The 22,872-nt window shown below is 35.9% G+C and overlaps 1 protein-coding gene across 1 annotated transcript in view; it reads left to right on the forward strand.

The window, feature by feature from the left end:
• The window catches only part of NDUFAF2 (NADH:ubiquinone oxidoreductase complex assembly factor 2), a 58,611-nt gene that overhangs the window by 15,277 nt on the left and 20,462 nt on the right, over positions 1–22,872 (forward strand). Inside the window, exon 2 of the mRNA XM_084504111.1 lies at positions 22,032–22,121. Within this exon, the coding sequence (XP_084360237.1) occupies positions 22,032–22,121 (90 nt within the window). The remainder of the gene's footprint in view (positions 1–22,031; positions 22,122–22,872) is intronic.

Consider the following 22,872-nt stretch of genomic DNA (forward strand, 5'->3'; position numbering starts at 1 on the left):
AGGGGTGGTGAAGGAGAAAGGGAGAGTGATCAAGTAAGAAAAATTATCTTCCCCTTTCCCCTCCACAGATTGACTCCCTAATGAAAAAAGGCAACAGATATAATTGCTAATAGTTTCCAAAATACAGTTTCCAAAGTATAGAATCGAAGATGTTACTGAGTACAAATACCAGGTTAGAGTCATGGCCAGATATTTCATCAACACATCCTGAGCTCTCTTCTGAGTGACAGCTGTGCACTTGGCTGTCTGTCTGGCTTTTATGAATAGTGACTTTGTTTATGTCTCTAAGCTTTGTCTGAGTATATCTACATACGTGTGGTAAGCTTTGTTTGAAAAGCCATCATCAAAATATCTTTAACAATTTGCAAATGCATTGCTACAAGTACATCAGAAAATGTGACTTCTAATATGAATTACTATCTTGGGACCCAAAAAAGGCTCTGGATTGAGTTTTGTCACATGGTTGCATAGCTGTAAATATTACTAGTTTTTATTACTAGTTTACCATTTATCACAACTGGTATACCTTTGGGATAGAGACAGGGAAGGGGCAAAACCCCATGTTATACTATGCAAGGGAAGACGGAATTACCTAAGATACTTTTCCGTTTGATGTCCACATCTAAAGAGTGATCTAAGTTTTCACCCTGGAGGTCTGCTGCTATGAAAACCTTACTGCAGTGGATCATGGACTTTACCATGAAGATCAGTAGGAAGACATAGCTGCACTTACCTGAATTTATGTCCCACCTGAATTTATGTCTAACCTTTTCACCCTCTCAAATGAGAAGAATGAATCAGATGGTGGGTGAAGATGGAAACTGTCAAGGAGCGATGCTGTTCCTTAGGAGAGCTTCAGCCTCTTTTGATGGAATAAATGTTATTCTGAATGTTTTTTCCTCTCTAAGCATTTTAAAAATCATCTGCAACTTGAAAAAGTTGATTTGAATTACTCTGGCTTAAAAGTTTGGAATAACATGATGTTTAAGTGCATGTTAATTGATTGTTTCAGACTCTGCTTGCCAACATCATGCACTTTTACTTACCTTGCAGGCTAAATACATCCAGTAATCTCTGGCTTGTGGAGATTTTTTCCAGCTTGGTCACTGCTCTTTAAAAGGAGATGTAGTAGTATGCTGACACAAAACTACAATACCTCTGGTAGCTGAGACAAAAGAGCTGGTGATTTAAAATATCCACTAAAAAATCTACTTGTAGACTCTGACCACGGTTGAGCTGAAAGGGATTGTGTTTCCTTCCTCAAGTGTTCTTGTATCCCTGTAAATGCATCATTCTGGGTACAAAGAGTTCATGAAGGAAATCTTCCTATAGTGGGGAGAAATGGCATAACTTGAACGAGTATTGCAACTAACTAAATTCATATGGGAAGTTAAGTGGAACTGAATTGTGTGAGCTAGAAGAAATGAAGCTGGTAATTGTGGCACAGTGGAAGTCAAATTTTGCACAATGCTTTGTTCTGTTCAGATGTATACAGCACAAATGCAGGCACTCTGTATAGAGGGATGAGAAGAAGACCTTCTTACCTTCTTTTCATTTAAATGTTGTTTTTGTTTAGTTGGCCAGCGTAGCCTGAAACCAGGGGTGGCCTCACTGGCTGTTTTCCTGGCTGGGTAAGCAGAATAGACTTATTAAAAAGTCTAGACAAAACATTGCAAGGCATTACATAATACTAAAATTACAGCTGCCAGGTCATATGTTCTGTATATTGATCAGGTGTGGATTTATATAGGCAGCTAAGTGGATTATAGACATCTTTACTGTTAACACTGACATTGCTCAGTGTAATGCAGTGCGATTGAGTACTGGTCATTGTTTTTGGCAACCCTGTTTTACTGTGACTACCTCTATATATCTCCCTTCAAGTATTAATGAAGTAAGAAAATCTCAAATATGCTATTTCTTCCTTACTGCAATTTCATTATCTATAGTGAGCTGTTTTGTTTCTTGTTCTATTAAACACTAAACCGAAGTGTCTCATTTTTTTGAAACTGGAAGAACCCAAAAGAACCACATTAGGAGCAAAAATAAGTTGTTTCTGCATGGAATTTGTATTGTAAATATATTTGTAAATACATTGTAAATATATTTGTTTATAGACAGTTTTTTCAAATTGCTGACCTTATAGCAGGAGAACACTGCTATAGAACTACTTCAGTATTTTCTGTATCACTGGCCAGAGTGCAAGAGGTGTCTGTAGTTTTTTGTTATCTCGCTGGCTATTGCTGCACTATTTTTCCCATCCAAGTAGTTTACATTTTTTTACAGGTTTTTGCTTGTAAGTGTATTATGCTTATGAACTACAAACGGTGCCTTGCCTCTGAGTGTCTGTTTACCTGTTGAGACAGAAAGATAGTCTTCTTCGGAAAACTTTGAAGATGATTCGTAAGGAAAGACACTTAAAACAAATGTGGATGGAAATGGCAAAATTTTAGCAAGTATTTAACACACTCGTAGCCTGAATAACTGAAATTCTCGTTTTAGATTTCAAGGCAAAGTAGAATGTATAGGAAAATTTTGAAATTAGTTTGTTGATATTGAAAGATAAATTCAGTTTGTCTGATACAGACTGGTCTGTGATAAAAGTCTACCTGGCTTAGGCTACAGAAAGACAACAGGAGAAGGGACAGGTTGCAGAAGAGTTTGAAAACTCCTCATATCCTGGGTGGAAAATAGAGATCCTGTGGAGGGCCTAGAGATAAAATTGAAGTGCTCGCAGTTTCTGAGTAGAAAAGCAATCTTTGCAGCAGTATTATAAATTCATGAGTAGGATAGAATGCATATGCCAAGTCAGGAGAAAATGGTGTTGTAGTAATTGAGCCTGGATGACAGATTTAGCAGTGTGGAAAATCAGGAAAGTTTTGCTGAAAAAATCTTTTGCAGAAAGAAATGGTAAGTTTGAGATACGTCCCAAGTGTAGAGATGAGAGCTCCAATTCTAAAATAATACCAGTAAAAAAAAGGAGAGTGATGGCATTTTTCATAGTGATTGTGGGGAAAGGAACGAGAATTAAGATCTGGTTTTAATATAAAGATCAGACATCTATTTGGAGTTGGAGAGAGATCTTAAGGCAGAAGGAGGTACATCTTGATGTTCTTAGAAGAGAATAATTTGTGTTTGTGTATGAGATGGGAGACGCCCAACAGTAAACTTTAACAGCTATGGAAAGGTGCTCAGCAGTAACTTGTATCAGAAATCAGCTCTGAAAGAGATCGGTGATACGCTTTAGCATTTTGTGCTATGCAATATTTGTCTGAAGGGTGTTTGTGTTACAAAGATGGCAGTGTATTCAGAGATGAAATACAGAAAGAGAAGAGGGGAACAAGGAGTTCCCTATTGCCAGGAGGCAGTAGCCTTTTAAGTACTGCAAAATAATTATTAGTTATGTGTCTCTGAGAGCAGCTGTTAGACCAATTGCCACAAATCCTGTAGTGCATTGGAGCTTTCTAGCTCATCTTGCTGTTCAAAATGCTGACACAACAGAAAGATCTGGAAGCCAATGAGGTAGCATAAGAGACGCAAATGTAACCACGGCAAGAAAAATGTCTTGTTTTGTGTGTGTGTGTGTGGTTGTTTTTTTTTTTTTTTTTTCAAATGAGTGCACTCCAGATACGGCTTTCAAGGCTATCAAAAATTAGTTATATTTATTATTTCTGAGTAACATGATTATTTGCATCACTTTGCAAATGGTGCAACAGTTCTGGAACACAAGCTTTTACAGCAGTTTTACATGCAAATTAATATACTGAGAACTAGGTTTGAGAGACTGTAGAATGACCATATATGCTATTAAGAGATGAACCTTGTGAGTAGTGAACCTATTGGGGTAGTATAGTGGAGTATATTATATGGAGTATATATATAGTGGAGTATATTATATTATATAGTGCATATATTATATGCAGTATTACCTTTATCTAAGGTAATCTGACATCATCTAAGCAATGCTTAAAAAAAATCTAGAAATGGTTTAGTTTGTGCCTGAAGGATAAAATAAGCATTTCCATTCACTTTCTTCATTTCACTAAGGCTCTACACTACTGCTAATATGACAATTTTTCTCTAAGGATCCAACAGTTGATGGAAGCACCCAGTTTCTTTCTCATTGGTAATGGAAAAGGAGAGGCCACTGAAAGAAATAGATGCAGAAAGAAGATGAAAATACAAGCATATATGAACCTAGCTGTCTTTGGAAGGACCAGATATTTTTTCACAAAATCATAGAACCATAGAATGGTTTGAGTTGGAAGAGACCACACAGATGAACCTGTTCCAACCCCCTGCCATGGGCAGGGACACCTCCCACCAGACCAGATTGCCTGAAGCCCCATCCAGCCTGGCCTTGAGCACCTCCAGGGATGGGGCACCCACAGCTTCTCTGGGCAAGCTGTGCTACTGCTTCACCACCCTCACGCTAAAGAATTTCTTCCTTATACCTGTCTACCCTAATTTAGTTTAAAGCCATCATTGCTTGTCCTGTCATTGCTTTTCAAGTTGTGATGTAGTTTTTTCTCTGTTACTGCTGATGTCCAAGTTCTTGTCTGCAAAATCTTCCAGAGAAAAGTCAAGGAGGAGAATATCCCACCACACAACTTCTGTTGTTGCAGTGATAGGCTGTTCATTGTGAATTACTCTATTTCCTTGTTAATATGTGATGGATAAATGATAGAAACTGTACAGAGTTTGAAAGTTGATGATCCTGGGGAGGGCATATCTTTCGTACCATGTTGTAAATATGACAATCCTGCAAATAATAGATTTGACCAATGTATTTCTTTTCTATTTTGAAAACTGTTATTTGCATTATAAGGCTTGCTTAACCTCCATCTCTATTTTCATGATGATATTTTTAATGATTTTTTTAAGTGGAACAACTTAACTTTTGCTTAGGGATTGTTATGTTACAAAATACCTTTAATGAGAAAGTAATGAACAGTTACATAAACGAAGAGAAAAATAAACCTTTTTGTTTATTTCCATTATTCATTTCATTGTCCCTTCACTTGTGGTTTTGCCCCCTTCTATTACTGTCATTGATTACCTTTTGTTTTAGGACAAAAATTAGCTTCAAAAGGTTATAGTGCTACCAATCTTTCTAAGAAAAAACTTGTTAGATCTCATGCCATTTACAAATGATTGTAGTTGCTTTAGGAAGAAGATGGGGGGGAAAAAAGGAAATTTTCATAAACTTGTGTGCATGTGTTACTAAATTTAAAACAAAACTAAATCAGTATTATGTCCAATCAATGTGAAATTCAACCAAGGTAAATGCTGATTTTTGTGCCTGGGACAGAGTAATGCTAGACGCAGATACAGACAAGTGGCTGGGGAGCAGCTCAGCAGAAAGGGTCCTGCAGGTGCTGGTCGACAGCAGGCTCAACGTGAGCCAGCAGCGTGCCCTGGCAGCCAAGGGGACAAACTGCATTTTAGGGTGCATTAAACACAACACAGCCAGCCAGTCAGAAGAGGAGATTTTTTGGCTATATTTAGTGTTGGTGTGGCCTCACTGTAAATATTTTGTGCAGCTCTGGGCTCTACAGTACAAAAAGGATGTTAAGGTGCTTGAAAGCATCCAGAGGAGGGCAGCAAAGCTGTTAAGAGGGGTGGAAGGCATGGCTCTGTCTCTCTTCAGGGGACACCTGGATTGTCCAGTCGGGAGAAGAGAAGTCTCAGAGGTGGCCTTATTGCTCTCTGCAACTTACTGAGGAGGGGAAGCAGAGAGGGAGGTGCCAATCTCTGCTCCCTGAACCGATCACAGGATGTGAGGGAACAGCACAAAATGGTACTGGGGAGGTTCAGGCGGTTTCATGAGGAAAAATTTCTTTACCATGAGTGTGGTCAAACACTGGAACAGGCTTCCTGGAGAGGTGTTTGATGCTCCAGGTCTGTCACTGTTCAAGGGGAAATTGGATAATGTTTCAACTTCTGGTGGCCCCAAAGTGGTCAGGTGGTTGCACTAGGTGATCTATGAAAGTCTTTTCCAACTGAACTATTCTATTCTAATTATTGACTATTGAGCAGAAAAGTCAGGGAAAATATTGTGGTGGAGTTTTAACCATGATCATTAAAGCAAGGCAAAGTTTGGAGATAGAAGGCAATGTTTTTGTTAAAACCACCAATATATATCTTAAGGAAAAAATAAACAGACCAACTTTTGATCTAAGAAACATTAATTCAGGTTTTGAGTCAGAAGTCAACTATTTCAGTGATAAACATGTGAGTTGGGAACATCTGCAAGAACATTAATACAATCTGCAGGTGATGAACCTTAATACCATAAACATTACAATTTTTGTGCATCTGAAATACTTCTGACACATTGCACAAATGTAAGCTTAGTGTCATTCTAGGTTTATGAGACTTGTTTTATTACTATTATTTATTCCTGCTATTTATAGTATTGTTTTGTGCATTTTCTTTTATATATATTGGCGAATGACTGAATTCTTCTCCTAATATGACTTTGCATTACATAAAATTCTAAAACTGTTTTACTCAGGGTTAGGGCTCGTTTCAAGTGCATAAATTTACTATTCTTGCTAAACATACATATGTAGTTGATATGCTAATGACTTTCAAGGTTATATTGGAAGGGGAAAACATTACACTTGCTTAGTAGCTATAATTATGGTGCCAGAAGATGGCACTGAACAAATACATAGCACATCTTAGGTTTTGTAGGGTTGAATGTGTTGGTTGTATACCACAGTGAGTTTTCTTTTGTGCAGCTCTGTGTTACCTATTCACACTGGTTTCATTTTTCTTGCCTAGGTTTTAAAGTGCGTTGGCGTTTACACTTATGGTAGGAAGCTTTGCAATTGGCTTGTCTGAGTCTGCACTGAAACTGGAAAAATCCACACTTCATTGTGTTAGATGAAGGTTTAATCAGCTCCCCATGGAAAGTGCTGCAGCAATCTGTGGTTTAATAAAGCATCATGGCCTAAGACTTGAGAGGTGAATAAAATGGAAGGAATCATTTTCAATAAATAGTTGTGAGGTTTTGAAATAGTGCAAGACAAAATTAAATCTTAAGCTGAATGGTAACAAGTGCCAAATGGTGGTTGATAGTACAATTAGAGTGGATTCCTGGTGCCTGCCCTTTGCATATATTGCAGGGAGTACTATCAGCAGGGCTCTGGATACTTTGAGAAGTGGACCCTGATTTTCTTGTTATACCTTCTTTTTTTTTCTGGCAAGCTCCATAGGCAATTTTAACAAAGTAATATAATATCCAAGAAGCTGTTATAATTAAAGCTATTATAATGCATTCAGTAATTACCGTTTTTACTATCTTTCCTACCAGAATCTGTAGCTACACTCAGGTGCTAAAACCTGTGTGTGTTATGGAACATCTGCTTGACTATGCAAAGTGACTGGCATTAAAGAATAGATTGGTATGTGCTTTTGTTTTGCTGTTAAAACTAATAAACATTTGACCATGTGAAAGTGAAATCAAGTCCTAGCATTATTTGATCTGGGATGTTGTGACTCCATGAATCAAAAACAGAGACCTGCTGAAATAACATTTTGAGTGAAGTCTTTTGTGTGTGTGTGTGTGTGTGTGTGTGTGTGATGCTGAGCAGAGAATTTGCAGTCTAGTTAATAGGTTTATAAGAGTGAGTTTGAGTATGACCCAAAAGGGAGCACAGGTATTTTTCCCTGAGTGAGTTGCCTTGCTCACCTGCTTAGTTGTTAGAGCGTAAGGCTTCACCGAACTGCCCCCTTAGCATCTGCAAGCCAACATTCTTACCTTACCTACAAACCTGATTTTTTGACACAGACTAGTTCTCTTACTCTTCTTTTTTAATTAATAGACAAGTCATACTTAAGAAATTATAAAAAATAAAAATAAAGAATTAAATCATACTTAAGTAACATACAAGGAAATTGTAAGGATCAGTTAGTTTTGAGAGTTTGATAATATGATAAATTCTTAGGTCATTCTAGTTCACATAAAACAGAATGCAGTTACGAGTTACCTGGGGCAGGTGAGAGACTTGGCCAAATCAGTGCTTCAGTGACAATAAGAGTGATTAAAACTCAGTACATTTTCAAGGGAATCATTCTGTAGCTGCCCATATTTAGCTTGCTTTCCCCATTCTGAGAACTAACTGAAAGTTTGAGGGGTGGAAAAAGATGCCCTATTGAATTCTTGTGCAAACTGAATAATGGACTTGTGTCTGTGGAGATAGGGTTTTTATTGAAATATCCAAAACAGAATCGCACATTTAAGTGTTGATAAAGTACACTTCAGTACGTCCCACTGCCCACTGGTCCCAACACAAACTTTCATCCTTGGAGAAAAGAAAACAAATAGACAGCTAGTTTTTAACCATAAGAATATATGAATTGTTTTTATCAGTGAATTTCTCATTGAGAAATGGTATCGTAATATATATGGAAAGGAGATGAGAAGGATATATAATAAATTACGTAATTTATCCACTACATTCTAATGTACATAAAATACATAAATTATCCATAAAGAAGGATATGCAATAGATTGTTTAGTCTGCTCATAACTTGGAAAAGTAGTATTGTTTTACATATTTCATGTTAATGTCTACAGAAGAGAAATAGTCATCTAAAGCAAAATACTTGGGTTGCTATATTACACTGGATAGTCTGTGTGTGTTTTCTAAACTGTGGTAATTGAATGAGAAATTGTATTTTGCTTTACGGTATTAAGAGAACATTGATCTGTTCGAAACTGTACCAACAGTTCCAGTCTTAGATATTTACTTAGATGTCTTTTTTTTTCCATCAACTTTTAAAGTAAGTGAAGATTTAGGAGAAACAGAATCTGTCTCTGCAAACTGAATTTGCTCTCCTTGAATATTTGACAATATTGACACTACAGGAATTTTTCTCAGTTTTACTGCAGCTAATTTCTGGGCTTTTATCAGTGTAAAATACTCTAAAATGAATAGAGAGTTCAAATAACTGATTTGAAAAACCTTTGGTATATACTCTCTATTCTCTAGGAATAGAAAATGTAACTTAATTTTTTATATAAAAGGTAAAAAAAAAAAAATCTATGGGTTATTATTTAACCCTTTCAGTGACACAGAGAGAGAGATAATGAGGAGAAAAATGACTTGTCTCAAGCTGCTAGACACTATATCTGGGCTAGCTCTATTTTAGTGCAGCTCAAATTCTAACATGAGAAAATTGCAGAAATTTACAATTCAAAGTATGTTTCATCAGGGAGAAATCCACAGATTGTTTTGACACTCAGTTAGAAATTCAGCATGAAGATGGACGTCTCATGAAATTTGCAGCTGCTGATTGAATTTATATTTCCATAAAGGCTATCAACAGTAGCAGCCTGCGGGGGAAGTGAGGGGGAAATGACAAAAATTGTGAGGCTAGCATTTTTTCCTTAGCCTTATAGTAGCAAATTACTTGTAATAAGGTCCGACACTGACCAGGATTAAAGAAAAATATAGACAGCCAGGAGGGAATGATATCTCAGTTTAATTGATTTGAACTAAAAACGTCTGAATTTGATATTTAAATACACGTTCAGGCATGTGTATGGTATGTAAAATTCAACTACAAATCAGAAGTGTCCTTAAATTGAAAAATAAGACTCTTACTGGTAATTACAGAAGGTTTATCATACAGGTAATTTGATTTTGTAATAAATTCCCAGGACACAGAATGAATGATATCAAGATGTACAAAAGTAGGTCGTCTTTATTAGGGGTAAAAATCTCATCTCATCTCTTGAATGCACTTGCTCCCTCTCATTCGTAGACACACATACATATATGAGAGGATGTGCAAGATCTGAATTTATTTTTCTGAGTAACAGCTCTCATTATGTTGATCATTTAAAAAGCAAACATGCATTTGCAAAAACAAGTTGATGTTGTCAAAACAATTAGTAAGAAATGTCATTGAGACAAATAGCATAATATAATTGATCTTTTGTTTATGATGCTTTGTATCTTGCTTTTGATGCATGTTTCTGCTACATATACTTGTTAGCCACAGCAGTTGCAATCAGTGCTTTAGCCTTTAATAACAGCAAAATACTCTAAAATCAACAAGCACACAACTGAGTATTTAGGTACTTGGTTAGGTACTTACATACTGTGAGAAGCACATAGTCCGTTGTATGTCCTGGTTAGCCTAAAGTTTCTTTACTGAAACTTAAACTATGGAAGTGGAAGAACTGATCGGTGGGGAACGGATGTTACTTTTTTAATTTTTTTTCTAACTTGTCATGAAACCACAGAAACTCCAAAATTTGAATAGAAAAATACAATTCTTGGGTTGACACAAGCTGAAAAAGTTTTCTGGGTTTCAGCTAATCTTTAGTCCCTGTTCCACTCCTTTCTTTTCATGCTCAAAATACTTTTTAAAGAGAATGAGACACTGCTGCAGTACCTTGGTTGTGTGATTTTTTTTTTTCCTTCTTAAACACCTACAGTACTCTGATCTGACCAAAAGCAGCTAAAATGTTTGTTTTTCCTGAATTAGCATTATTGAAAAATACATTAAGTAATAGATGTACACAGGCCAGCTTAAAGAGACAAACTTTTGAAGCAAGGTTTTAAAGTAATCTAACAGCGTATAGTAAGATTTAAATAAGGCAATTTTTTCAGCTTTTGAAAGATTCTGCAATGTCAATGCCTATCCACTAAACAGCTGTACTTTTTAGAAAGCATTATTTGATTTAATTAAAAATTTTAAAAGGTACCGAGAAGGTACCAGTTACCTTGGAAACACTTGCTTTTCTTATAACTCTAACCAAGTAAAGATTTTTGGTTCCATATATAACAAATGACTATATTATGCACACTGCTGACTTTCAGCATTAATGGTATGGAAGTACATCTTAACCATACTAATGATAATTAAGTTTCTATAAGCATTATCATAGCAGTCTTTTAATGAGCATATTACAAATTATGCTTTCAATCCTTTTTTTCCTTTTGGCTTCTGTAGCTGAGTATGTTTAGTGACGATGTGAAAAAACACTCAAGAAATTTAAGTATAAACAAACTTGAAAGTAAAGCAAGCTACAGGGCTGGTGAATGTAAGTCGTATTGAACTCGTGTCAAGTGTCAAACTGGTGAATCAGAAATACATTTAGAAAGTTGATCCTAAACTTGTGTGCACTCTCTTTTAGATATGTTATTTTAAGCAACTCTTTTTCAACTCTCATACATTTTATTTGTAAATTAGGATGCAAGAATAAAACTGGGAAGTTTTATGGCCTATTAAGTGTCTACACAGCTTTTTATAATAATTAATATAAATTGCAAAGGATTGGGTATATCCTCTGTTTATTAGAACTGAGATAACAGTTTTGAATTTAAGTTGTATATCCATGTCATGGTAGTATATATACTGTCTTAAAGCCCTTTTCAGTAATAATTGTTTTCTTACAATATATGATTTGCTTAGTGTGTAAGGTTCAGTTAGTTTACCTGAGTAAAAATTTAAACCTTCATTTTGGAAATAAGTGATGGTAACGTAGTTGTATTTGAAATCATTGCTGCAACATGTTTGTTCGACCTAACATTGGTAGTTTGAAGCATGGAAAATTTTGTGATAGCATTTTGAGCTATTAGTTCAATGTAAATTATTTTCAAACAAACTTCAATATTTTCTATATAACACGAATAAAATGTGCAAAAGATGGTTGCAAGATCTCACTCTTCAGCTGTTAATAAAGTGCCTGTATTCTCAGGTGGCAATGCCCCTGTGGGTACACCTGGATTTGGTGGAGTAATGTCATTTTTCATGTCAGTACGTACCTCTTCACAGCCTTCTCGGCTGCTTTATCCGAGAGCTGATGGGGAAAGGCAGTCAGTGTTGTCACTTTACTGGGTTGCATTGATCCTGACTGTCTCATCTCACAAGGCACTTCATTGCCATGCGGGTTATTTTATAAAAGTACAAAACTTCCTGTTAGACTCAGCTGCATGATGAAATGGAAAGTGTTTTCTTTCGGGGCAATCCTGGCAGACTCTACCATTATCTGCTTTTATTTCAGTCTTTGTTAGGTGTTTCGTTTGCTTTAAGATGCGTAGTTTTCCTCTTGACTCTAGTAGGCTACACTTAGCAGATACTTCTGCAAACCATTTGCTTGCTGAGGGTCATGCTGCATTCACTTCTCTAATTAGAAATTGCTTCCTCATCTCACAAAAAGAAGCAATCTCCTAGGTGGTATTGTGTGAGGACCACACTGTGTTTAGGCCCTGTTCTCTAATTTCCCCTACCCCCTTTCTTTCCCAAAGCCTCAGGTTTTCACAGCAGTAAATATTTCTTGTTTTCTCCCCAAAGCCGTATTATAACTCATGAAGAATCTTAAATGACCTGCTGGATGAAGTAACCTTACTTCACCTGAGAGAGTTTTTTCAAACAGAATTCAGCATGTCTTAAGTTGACAGTGGCATTTGCAGAGAGGGTCAGTAAGTAGCTCAGTCAGATTGTACTCAGACTGTACAAACAGATTTCAGACTGCACCACCAACTTCAGAGTCACATTGGCACATTTAGATGGGGCCCACCCCCACCTTCTGTGCCTCAAATATTAGGAACTCTGTTCACATCTAGCTGAGATGCAGACTTTGAAGGATTTGTCTAATTACTTTGCAGGTGGGAGTAAGCAACTTAACTACTGTAGGAGTTTATTATTTATTTACTTATTATTATTTATTGTTGTGTTACATTGCTGTATCTGCATCCACCCCTTTTTTTTTTTTTTGGTTTGAGCCTGTATTTGTGAGACTTCTGTTGGTGAAAGGACTAGATCCTTTATATATACCTTCTCATATGTTCTCAAATGTTCTGTCTTGGAGTATATGAATAGTACACGCGCAGCTGCAAAGCATAATTTTGTAACTTACATGGTAGAATAAGTAGCATATAAATTGTAGGACAAAGTCGTTTTTAGTGCTATGTAAAAGAAATGCCTGTAGCATAGACATATATCTGATATGGGTAATATATCTCAAAGGACAAGTTACTCTGTTGGCTAACATTCCTTCAGAAGTTGTGCTCATGTTGACTCCCCTATACTCTGCAATGAAAAACAAAATAAAGTGGAATACAAGTGTTCTCTAGTCCTTCAAGTACTATGCACTGTATTAGTTGTAATTGTGTTCAGACCTTGTATGTGACTGAATTTTCTTTGCAAATCTCAAACCAGTAATCCTTTTGTAAAATTTATTAAAACTTGCTTAAAAAAAAACAAAACACAGCAGCAATCACATTAGCTTCTCGAGAGTGTATGTGCAGCTAAGCTAGCTGTAATAATTCCATTTATTTTGGAAAAAAAAAAAAAAAGGCAAATGAGAGTTTGTAAATGACTTATAATTGAAATATAATTAATCATCCAAACCAGACTGTAACACTGCTGTGTTGGGTCATATTGCTTAATTGATGTTCTCCACAGCTGTAACTTTCTTTTCATTTCATTTCATTTACAATTCATACCCTTGCTGTCATTTGCCCATTTCTCTTCCCTGCATGACTGCCCTTTGTTTATCTTCCTGCATTATGTTTTTATTTATAGAGTACAAGTTATTGTACGCTTTCTGTCTGCTTGCTAAATTCCCTTTATACATGCTAAATTCCCATTTTAAGCCATTCTTCATACATTTACAGAAAACATTCAGTACTTTATTCCTGGATTTATTCACGTTTTGACAGTAATTGGTAGAAAATGGTTTCTTGAATCTGATAGACCAAAGCAAAACTAAAGAACAGTTGGGAGAAATCTTCTGCATGGCAAAGCACTGAACATTGATCAGCTATTGAAGGAAGTAGGATCATTTAGACTTTTGTTGCAAAAACAACTGTGATGTTGCCTATTTCTAGTACATTTGTTATAGATTCGTTTACAAAACAGAAATTCTTTTTAAAGGTGTCATATAAAGTTGTTGGGCTTTGTGCTGCTTTAATGAGGTACAATGTGCAAGGCTTTTAATGAACAAGAAATGGGGCCAGGTTTTGATATGTCATGCTGGGAGACTAGAGTGACAATGGGCATTCAGCAGAGAGCTTTTAAATCTCATTGTCCAGTGCAGGAACTTGCCTCTTAGTCAAACCACAATAAGAGGTTTTGTTACTGGAGTTAACCTTATGTTTTGAAAGCCTGCTGTTTGCTTACACGTGTATAAAAGCCACGCACTCTGATCCCTAGTGCAGTTGCAGGTTCATCTTTTCAGATTGTTATATTTGTCATTCCTGAAAAGGAAACAAAAAACACAGGATGCTTTGTTCATATATTGACATAGAAATAGGTGAATACAACTTGACTGCTCAGCAGCTTATAATTGTTCATAGCATTGTAAGTTTATTAGCATAAACTTTTAATGTTAGAAAGAAAAACACAATTCTAGCATCTCCTGTGAGCAGTTTGAATGTCATACAATGACAAAAAGTAATAAAAAGCTAAAATCAAGATGGTAGATTGGGTACAGAGAATAGAAATGAGAATGAGAATGTCTGAATTCATTTTGTCCTTATAAACAGAAAACAGGATGAATCTATGCAGTTCAAACAGAGGACAGTTATCACATATTTACATAAGACCTGAAGTGAGCATCAAAGCAGACTTCTTCCCTAAAGAGGTTTCAGGCTGATGTCACAAGTGAAGTTTCAGTATTTCTTACTTATATTTGTAAGGAAAGGCAAAGCAAGATTTGTTGCTAATTCTGTATAACACCCAAGTCCATAGTACCAAAGGATAAATTATATTCAAGGGCAAGAAGGATACCAGTATCACATCTGAAGCAGAAGCTCATGGAGCTGAAGGAAAGGCTTTCTTCTGGCTCTTCCGTAGCTTACATTTATTAGTCATGCTTTCAAATAGAATAGAACAGTTCAGTTGGAAGGGACCTTCAAAGATCATCTAGTTCAACTGGCTAACCTCTCCTAAGAGGTCAAAATTAAAACCGTGTTAATGAGGGCCTTATCCAAATACCTCTTGAACACTGACAGGCACATCAACTACCTCACTAGGAAGGCTGTTCCAGTATTTGACCACCCTCACTATAAAGATATTTTTCCTCAGGTCCAGTCTGAACCCCCTGGTGCTGCTTTCAGTTGTTCCCTTGCAATACTGACATTGGTGACCTGGAAGCAGAGACCAGCACTTCCCTCTCCATGTCCCCTCCTCAGGAAGTTGCAGAGAGCAATGAGGCCACCTCTGAGCCTCTATTCCAGACTGGGAAATGCAGATGTCCTCAGGGTCTCCTCACAGTGACCCTGTTACCAGCTCTGTTGCCCTTCTCTGGATGCTTACCTCCCATTGCTTTTACTGTTAATAATACTACTAAAACAAGAATGTGTGTATAATGATAAGAGGAGTATCTGGAGTAAAAGCTTCATAAAAAGTGTAGTTTTGCATTATAATCTCCTAAACTATGGTTAGCTAAAGTACAGATTCACTGTGGAAGCCTCTACCATGTATCTTGCTCTTCCTACATAGTGGTTTATCAGTTAAAGAGTTATGAAGTGATCATTTCTTGCTGAGAACTAAGCCGTATTCAGAGCCTAGCCAGTCTTATAGTCATTCATAACAACAGAACAGGCTTCCTGGATTTGCGGGATGATTTTTTGCAGCCTACCTCTTAATTTTTTTTATTTTGTATAATTTTTAATAATGTAGTGTTATATCATAGAAGTATTTTTGTATTTTATAAAGTGTAAAATTAAATACTAGTTTATTTTTAATATATAGAAAATGTAATACCTAATCTACCTAATCTATCAATGATTAGTGGTTGTGGTGACCTTTTTCTCCCTTTGCTCGTCTTTGACCTCATTAGCAGAAGCATTGCATCTATTAGTTTTTTTTAAAAACTAGTTCATAGCTTTTCAACATTAGAGTCAGAGTTGCAGTATCAACTACCAGTTTGCCAGGGATTATGTGCATGCATAGAAACTGTGAAACTGTCCTTCTCATCATTAGCTGCTTGACAGTCAGATGTGAATAAAATTTCTGAGTTGTTTCTGGGCAAATTCTACTGTCCAGAGACTTCTGCTACATTTGGCACCATGTACTTTTGCATATTGGCACCGTGTACAGCTCTTGACCATTATTTTAAGAATGAGACAGTCAAAATAGAATCATCATCATAATCGCTTGTTTGGTCTTTGTGGAAGTATTTCTCAGTGTGTATGAGCCCTAGGCAAATCCCTGACTGCACACCGATTTCTAATCTTTCAGGGAAATAATGTGAAGTAGCTGCACCAAATGCTTAATATTCTCATTTTGTATTTTGCATTCCAGTTCCATTCCTGCTGTCTTTATAATGCATTTTTAAATTATTTTACTGGACCAGCTTCTTACTCCCACTGCACCAGTGGAGTGTTACATACTGTTTAGATACTGTGGACTTCCTAAAGTCTGCACACATTTGTCTGCTTACCCAAGTGTAACACCTACAGTGCAGTGAAAATGTACCATTTGGTCTTTTTCGTCCTTTTGTCTGGGGCTAAGGTTTTGTGTGGTATTTTTGTTGTTGTTTAGTTTAGTTTTTTATTTTTCTCCTTTCTGTCTGTAAAGAAGATGCTGTAGAGCACCTGGATCCAGAGAATTCTGTGACTTCCTTTTTTTTTTTTTTTTGGTTGTTGTTATTATGTGAATTTAGTTTTGCTGCTTAGAAGGAATTTGTGATACTTCAGAATGGATGTCTTCATTTGATTTATAATCCCTTTATTCCTAAGTGCTCTGAAAAAATACTCTGATTACCAAAGAGAGAGTTTTTATCTTTTTTACTGCTATTTGTATATTTTTTTACTGTTAATTAACTACCCTTTTATGAGAGTAGTGTTTGTTGTTGTTTTTTCCTGTTGTGTGTTTGGTTTTGTTTGCTTTTGTTTTCCTTCTTTTTTTTCCTTCAGTAGCACGGGCATCAAAGATAAAAAGCAGTACAGTTTCATCGTTGTCTATGACATAGATTTCTAAGGTATTGGTATACATGTACTATATGTGATGCTACTTGTATCCTCAAGAATAGTGATGGTATCTGCGTCCTCAAGAACAATGTGACAGAAACAATTACTTATAAATTAAAGAGTCAGAGTTCTGGACAAATAGGCAGGGACTATATGTTAACAATTGACAAATTCAAATCCAGCCCAGCAACCAAAATCTGTAGAAGTACTTAAATCAAACAATTCGTGCCACACCAGATCCATTAAACTAATACCTCAGATGAGCAGATGTCCTCAGAATATAAGGTAAATAAGCTTTGCTGCTTAACAACGTGCAGTATATCCTCTTTATCAAAAGGCAGTAGGTGACCAGTGCTATGAAGTTGGGGTGTCTGGGGACTGCAGTCCAGAAGTGACTGTAATGCATGCTGATGTATGTTGATGTATTTGGGATTTTTATACCAGTAGTGAGAATTAATAACAATGTAACTTGTAGACATACAGATTGAACAAGCTTATCCAAGGCCTTAGGTTACTTGGCCTCTGTGACAGAGTGTACAAAGGAAAAAAAATAAAGGCAGTTCAGGTGCATACGCAGGATTTCTCTAAATACAGAGAAAAAGAGAAACAGAGAAGCTAACACTGTCAAAATCATTCTGGTTAGTGGACAAAAGATACAAATTGGTGTTTGAAATTCGAATGAATCCCTGTAGACCTGGTTACCTTATAGTATTATTCATGTAAGGTAGAAAACCTTACAGTATTATTCACATTACAGTATTAATCATGTTAAGATTGGGTTAAGTAGTGCAGGACTGAGTTTTGCCCACTTGCAAGGCACTGTTCTGTAAGGCACTATGTAAGAGGATAAGGCATTTAATTTTGTTATAGCTGTACATGACTCCAGCAAGGATGTTACTAAATAATTTTTCTATTTGCCAGCAAACAATTTTCTTGCACTCTCTTCTCAGAAATAAACAGTATGGCTCTTCTTTCAAAGAATAATGTGTGATCTTTCTTCTTGATGTAGGTTTGTTTTTTGTTTCCTTGCCAAGTACCTAAACATTGTGATGGATCAGTTATCAATTCACGGACTGTTGGACAGTAGACCTTGTTTGCAAAAACTTAAATTCTCAGTATATGCTTATAAGAAGGGCAACATCTCGATGATATTTAGAGTAGGGTTTGTTAAGTTAACATTTTGGCTAGCTACACTATAACGCTGTTGAAATAGTAGCACTGGTCACATTTACAAGAGTGAGAACTTATCTGGAGTACCAACAGTCCATCCTAGAAAAGCTTTTGAAGTTTATTTATTTACATATCCTTTTCATTGAGAAACTGACAGTGGATTCCGTCAAGATGTGAAAATTCATCATCAATGGAAATTTCAATGGAGAAGTAAAGTCTGTGTGTGGCTGTTACACTCATATCTGTTTCTGACAAAACATACAGGGCAGGGACATGTCTCTAGCAAAGCTAACGTTCCCTCATCTAAATTCAGCTTTAAAATTTGATGTCTTCTCTGGTGACTGCAAGTACATTCTGACAACTGAAACAAAAGCAAAAAGCTTTCTCTCCTGTAAGAGACCATAAGGCCCATAAGTCTGATTTCATCTGCGTTAAACTACTTGGGCCATATTTTTTAAGGTATATTGACCAGAGGCTTTGGTAAATGTAGAGTATTTGTGCTAGTGTTAATTGCTTGGTCAGGTGTCTGGAGGGTTGATCATTTCTCCCATCTTCTTTCTGAGTTCGAAAAAGCTCTGAATTTACTGTGAATAGGTAATTTCTGGTATGTAAGGTAAATCACTTAAAACTAGCTTGGCTATCTTTAGTTTTTGTTGCAATGTGAACCTACCCTTAATCTTTTTGTACAATGTCAAACACATTATTTGTGGGATATGAAGAATACTTAATGAATGTTATTGGAAAGATATCTCCTAATCAAGTGAATCAAACATGGCAAACTGTTGCTATCTTGTTGGACGTTAGTTGAAAGTGCTGTAGAACATCAGAGTAAGGTAGGAACAATAGTTTCGGTACATAGTGTAGGATTGTTGAATCTGCAGTTGATAAAAAATAAGAAGTAATACTAAGACAGCATGGTTAGGATGCTGACAATGTCAGCTGGCATTTCTTTTAGGAAAAAGGTACTGGGGAGCACGGGAAGCTTTTTCCTTTGACAGTATGTGTTCCCAAAAGTGTAAACAATTGTCCTGACTTGAAACCTTCAATAGAAATCTGAAGAAACCCATCTTCCTTTGCAATGAACTCTATTTGGATTTATTTGAATAAATCCAAATTTATTGTTGATAAATGTAAGATGAACAGCAAAATAAAAATAGCAAAAAAATAAAATTAAAATCATGATTCTGGCTCCAAGTACCAGGTAATTCCAGCTTCTGTGGACTTGCTCAATCAACACAAGTTTAGTATTGGTTGGTCCTGTAACACTGTAAAACTGGAATTGATTGATTAATTTGATTGACTGATTGATCGTTGTTCTCTTGAGGTTAATGGAAATCAGAACCACAGAATGAAGTAGCCTGTGGTCTCACTTGCTACTCTTAAAAGTTGAAATAAGTTTCAAATAACACTTTTATAAACTGTGAAAATCCATTTAGGGCTACTAGATATCTTTCAAATAATATATATATTGTTTTAAGAAACTGATATGGAAATAATTTTCCTTCAAATTACAGAAAAACACAAGCTTGGTATTATTCATTATTCAACTTCATTTTGCATTTTGATATAAAGGGTTCTTCTTTTTTTTTTTTTTTTTAGTACAGGTGGGGTTTAGTGGTTGCAGTGAAAATTACTAGTATTTTTTGTTTCTAGGAGAGGGACCCTTCCCTAGAATACATTGAAGTATTAAAATATTCATTTCATAACATCTGCATATGTCTACAGTTAACCATATTTTTTGTCTGTAGAGAAGGCTGTAGAAATTTAAAGGTAATCCATTAAGCCATTTGCTAGCCCCTCATGTCAGCAGGCTACATAATGCCTGTTAAACACTTTAGTTTTCAAGCTTTAATAGAAATTAAAGTCATCACACTGGCTTTTAGAAAAACTGGGACAGAAAGGCTTAGAGGAAGTATGTACAGTAAGAAAGTATACAAATCCAACAGTTGAAGTCAGTGTTGTAAGTGCATTACAAATGCAGAGAGATGTAAAAGCCACCAGCACTACTATGCAATCATTCTTCAAAATAACATATTTAAGAAATAATTTTGTGAGTTTGGCTCTCCAATATGATTTGACTGTGGAATGCAGGAAATGATTTTTTTTTTAAATGTGTCTTACAAAAGCTTGCAGCACAATGCAAAGCTTTGTATGTTAAAAGTAGATTATACATTCTCAAACAAAATATATTCTGAACTAAAGATGTAACTTCAATCACAGTTTGAGGTAGCAGGTTGAAAAATACATTCCTTCTTTACTTTTTCTTATGTTATTTTACTCACTGTGTTATTAATACCTGCGTAGGACTGAAATAATGGACAGTTTTCAAAGTGATTCTGTGCTCACAGTAAAATGTAGTGACTATCCAACAATGGAGAAGAGTGTTAATTCCAAGACTTCTATAGGATCTGGCCTAATTAGATAGATCTTAAGTTTTTTCTGGAAATCTTCCCAATAGGGAGAAAATAAGTCTGTATCTCTCTTTTGCTTAATAGGTAAAGAAAAGGTTGTTAAAATGATTTATCCTCAGTATTGTTGAAAAGAAATTATTTTAAGCAAGTGTATGAAGCATAATGTAACCAGCATATACAAACCGTGTATTTATAAAACAAATAAATATAAAACATGTATCTTTTAACACTGATAAAAAATTAATCTTGGTGATGAAGGCACAAAACACTGTATTTTCTTTACCTGAGCATGCATCTCTGAAACAGTAAAAATGTTAGATACAGAAGCCACCAAAACTGATACATTGTATAAAGGTAAAAAGAGATAGTATAAGCTAAAGAAGGTACTTAGAAAAAGAATTGCAATATCTATACAAATTCTTATTATTCTGCTGTATTAAATACTTGATAATGAACAATAGAATGCACTTCAGCTGTTAATCAGTGATGGGTTAATTGTCAGTACTGACTTTCATTATGAAAAACACATACTTTATACAGTTACTTCTTTCATTGTTTCCTCACCATGTCAAATTTCTCCATAGCAGCCTCAGTGCTAGGAGAAAAAGCCTGGGAAATGTTAGGCGTTTTTTTTTTTGTCTGTAAAGAGTGGGGAACTTCCACATATTTCCCAGTATCTGTTAATTTAAAAACATTACAATGCTCTCTCACAAGTGAAAGCTTAGTGGTTAAAAATATTTTAAATGTTTTTTTTTCAATCTGAAATATACACCATATATTCTTCTGTACATTAGCATGGTATACAGCAGATGTACTGCCATATCATCAGTCAAACATTAATTTTACCTTTTTGGGTATAGTAGAATCTATGGAAAAGGTGTAGGTCGTGGTTCTCCACACTGGCTCCTCTTATAATGTATCGAATGTTTACTATCAGGGATATGCCTAATGGTTTTCATTTTTTAATACAGAAAATATTCAGTTTTCAAGTGCATGCAAAAAGACTTGTGCACAGAGCAGTTGCCACCAATAGGATTGATGTGGCCTGGCTGCTGGGCAAAGCTCACCAGTGAATCAACTGTGCTGGTTTTTGACTCTAGGGCAGTTTCAAGTTTCTGATTCTTCACCAGCGAAGGCGTGGAAAATGTCCGACTGAAGGAGAAAACGGGTGATGGAAAGCTGAACGGAAACTTGCCTCAGAGAAGCATCCTCAAAGAGAGGGATAGGCTGAGGTGGACAGTTTGACTTGAAATATATTTGTCATTAGTAATCCAACTGAACTATAAAACATGCAAGCTTCTGTTAAAATTAATAAAATAGAATTTCAGATAGGCTTCTATGGGAGATGGTAATTGTCTGCCCAGTATTTTAATCCTTCATTTTTATCCTGCAGCCATCGTTACACTTGTGTAAGAAGAATTATTTCAAAACAATAGTATAGTCAACAATTTAAATATTGTATATGTGTATATTTAACTGTCCTCCCCCCCTTTTTTTTTTGCTATAGGGCAGATCATACCAGAGAGAAGATTTGTAGAAGCAATAAATCGGCAAGCTTATCAGTATGAGATGGGTGACTTTCCAACAGAATGGGAAGGTAAATCTTGAAAATTTTGGTTTTATTTCAATATAACCTTGCCATTGAATTTAGGTTCAGTATTTTTAATGAAATGCCTGACTATATGAATAGGTTGTCTCTTATCTTGTCTTTTGAGTAATGCAGACTTTTGTTTAACTGCTTGGTTATTACGAATTTGTAACATAACCCCTTTACAAATAGGATAAATGTTTAGGAAGTAGGTACTTAATTAAAATGTAAATAAAGCCTGTGTGATCATGACTTTCTCCTATTAGATGTGAAAATACTTGTGCCTGAGGGGGGATCAGATAGAATAACCAAAACTAAACGTATTAAACTTCTTAATTATGCCTTCACTGCAGTGCTAATTTGTATGTCAGTTGAATTATTGGTGGCACAGTGATGTTTGTTGTTGCTGTTGTTTTCAGAGTAGTATCTGTTTTTCTGCACTCTGGTTTCTTACACGTCTCTGCACAATCTCTACGAGAGTTGGAGAGCCTGTAAATAATTAAACATTTTTCCACCAGTAGTGGTGAAAATTTCTATGTCCCAAAGTTTCAGACAAATTCAGGGAGGCTGGGGAAATTCCTCAAAATTAACTGAGCAGCCCCTGGGGAAGGAGAGAAAGGAGAGAGGGAATGTGAGTTGGTCCTTGTGGCCATAGGAGCTTGAGCCAAGAATGAGGTCAACTGAGCCAAATGTAAGGTAAGCAGGGATCCTCTGAAATGTGGGAATTCCACACACACACAAAAAAAAAAAAGCTAGCCTG

This window comes from Aythya ferina, assembly GCF_964211825.1.
Source record: "Aythya ferina genome assembly, chromosome: Z".
NCBI lineage: Eukaryota > Metazoa > Chordata > Aves > Anseriformes > Anatidae > Aythya > Aythya ferina.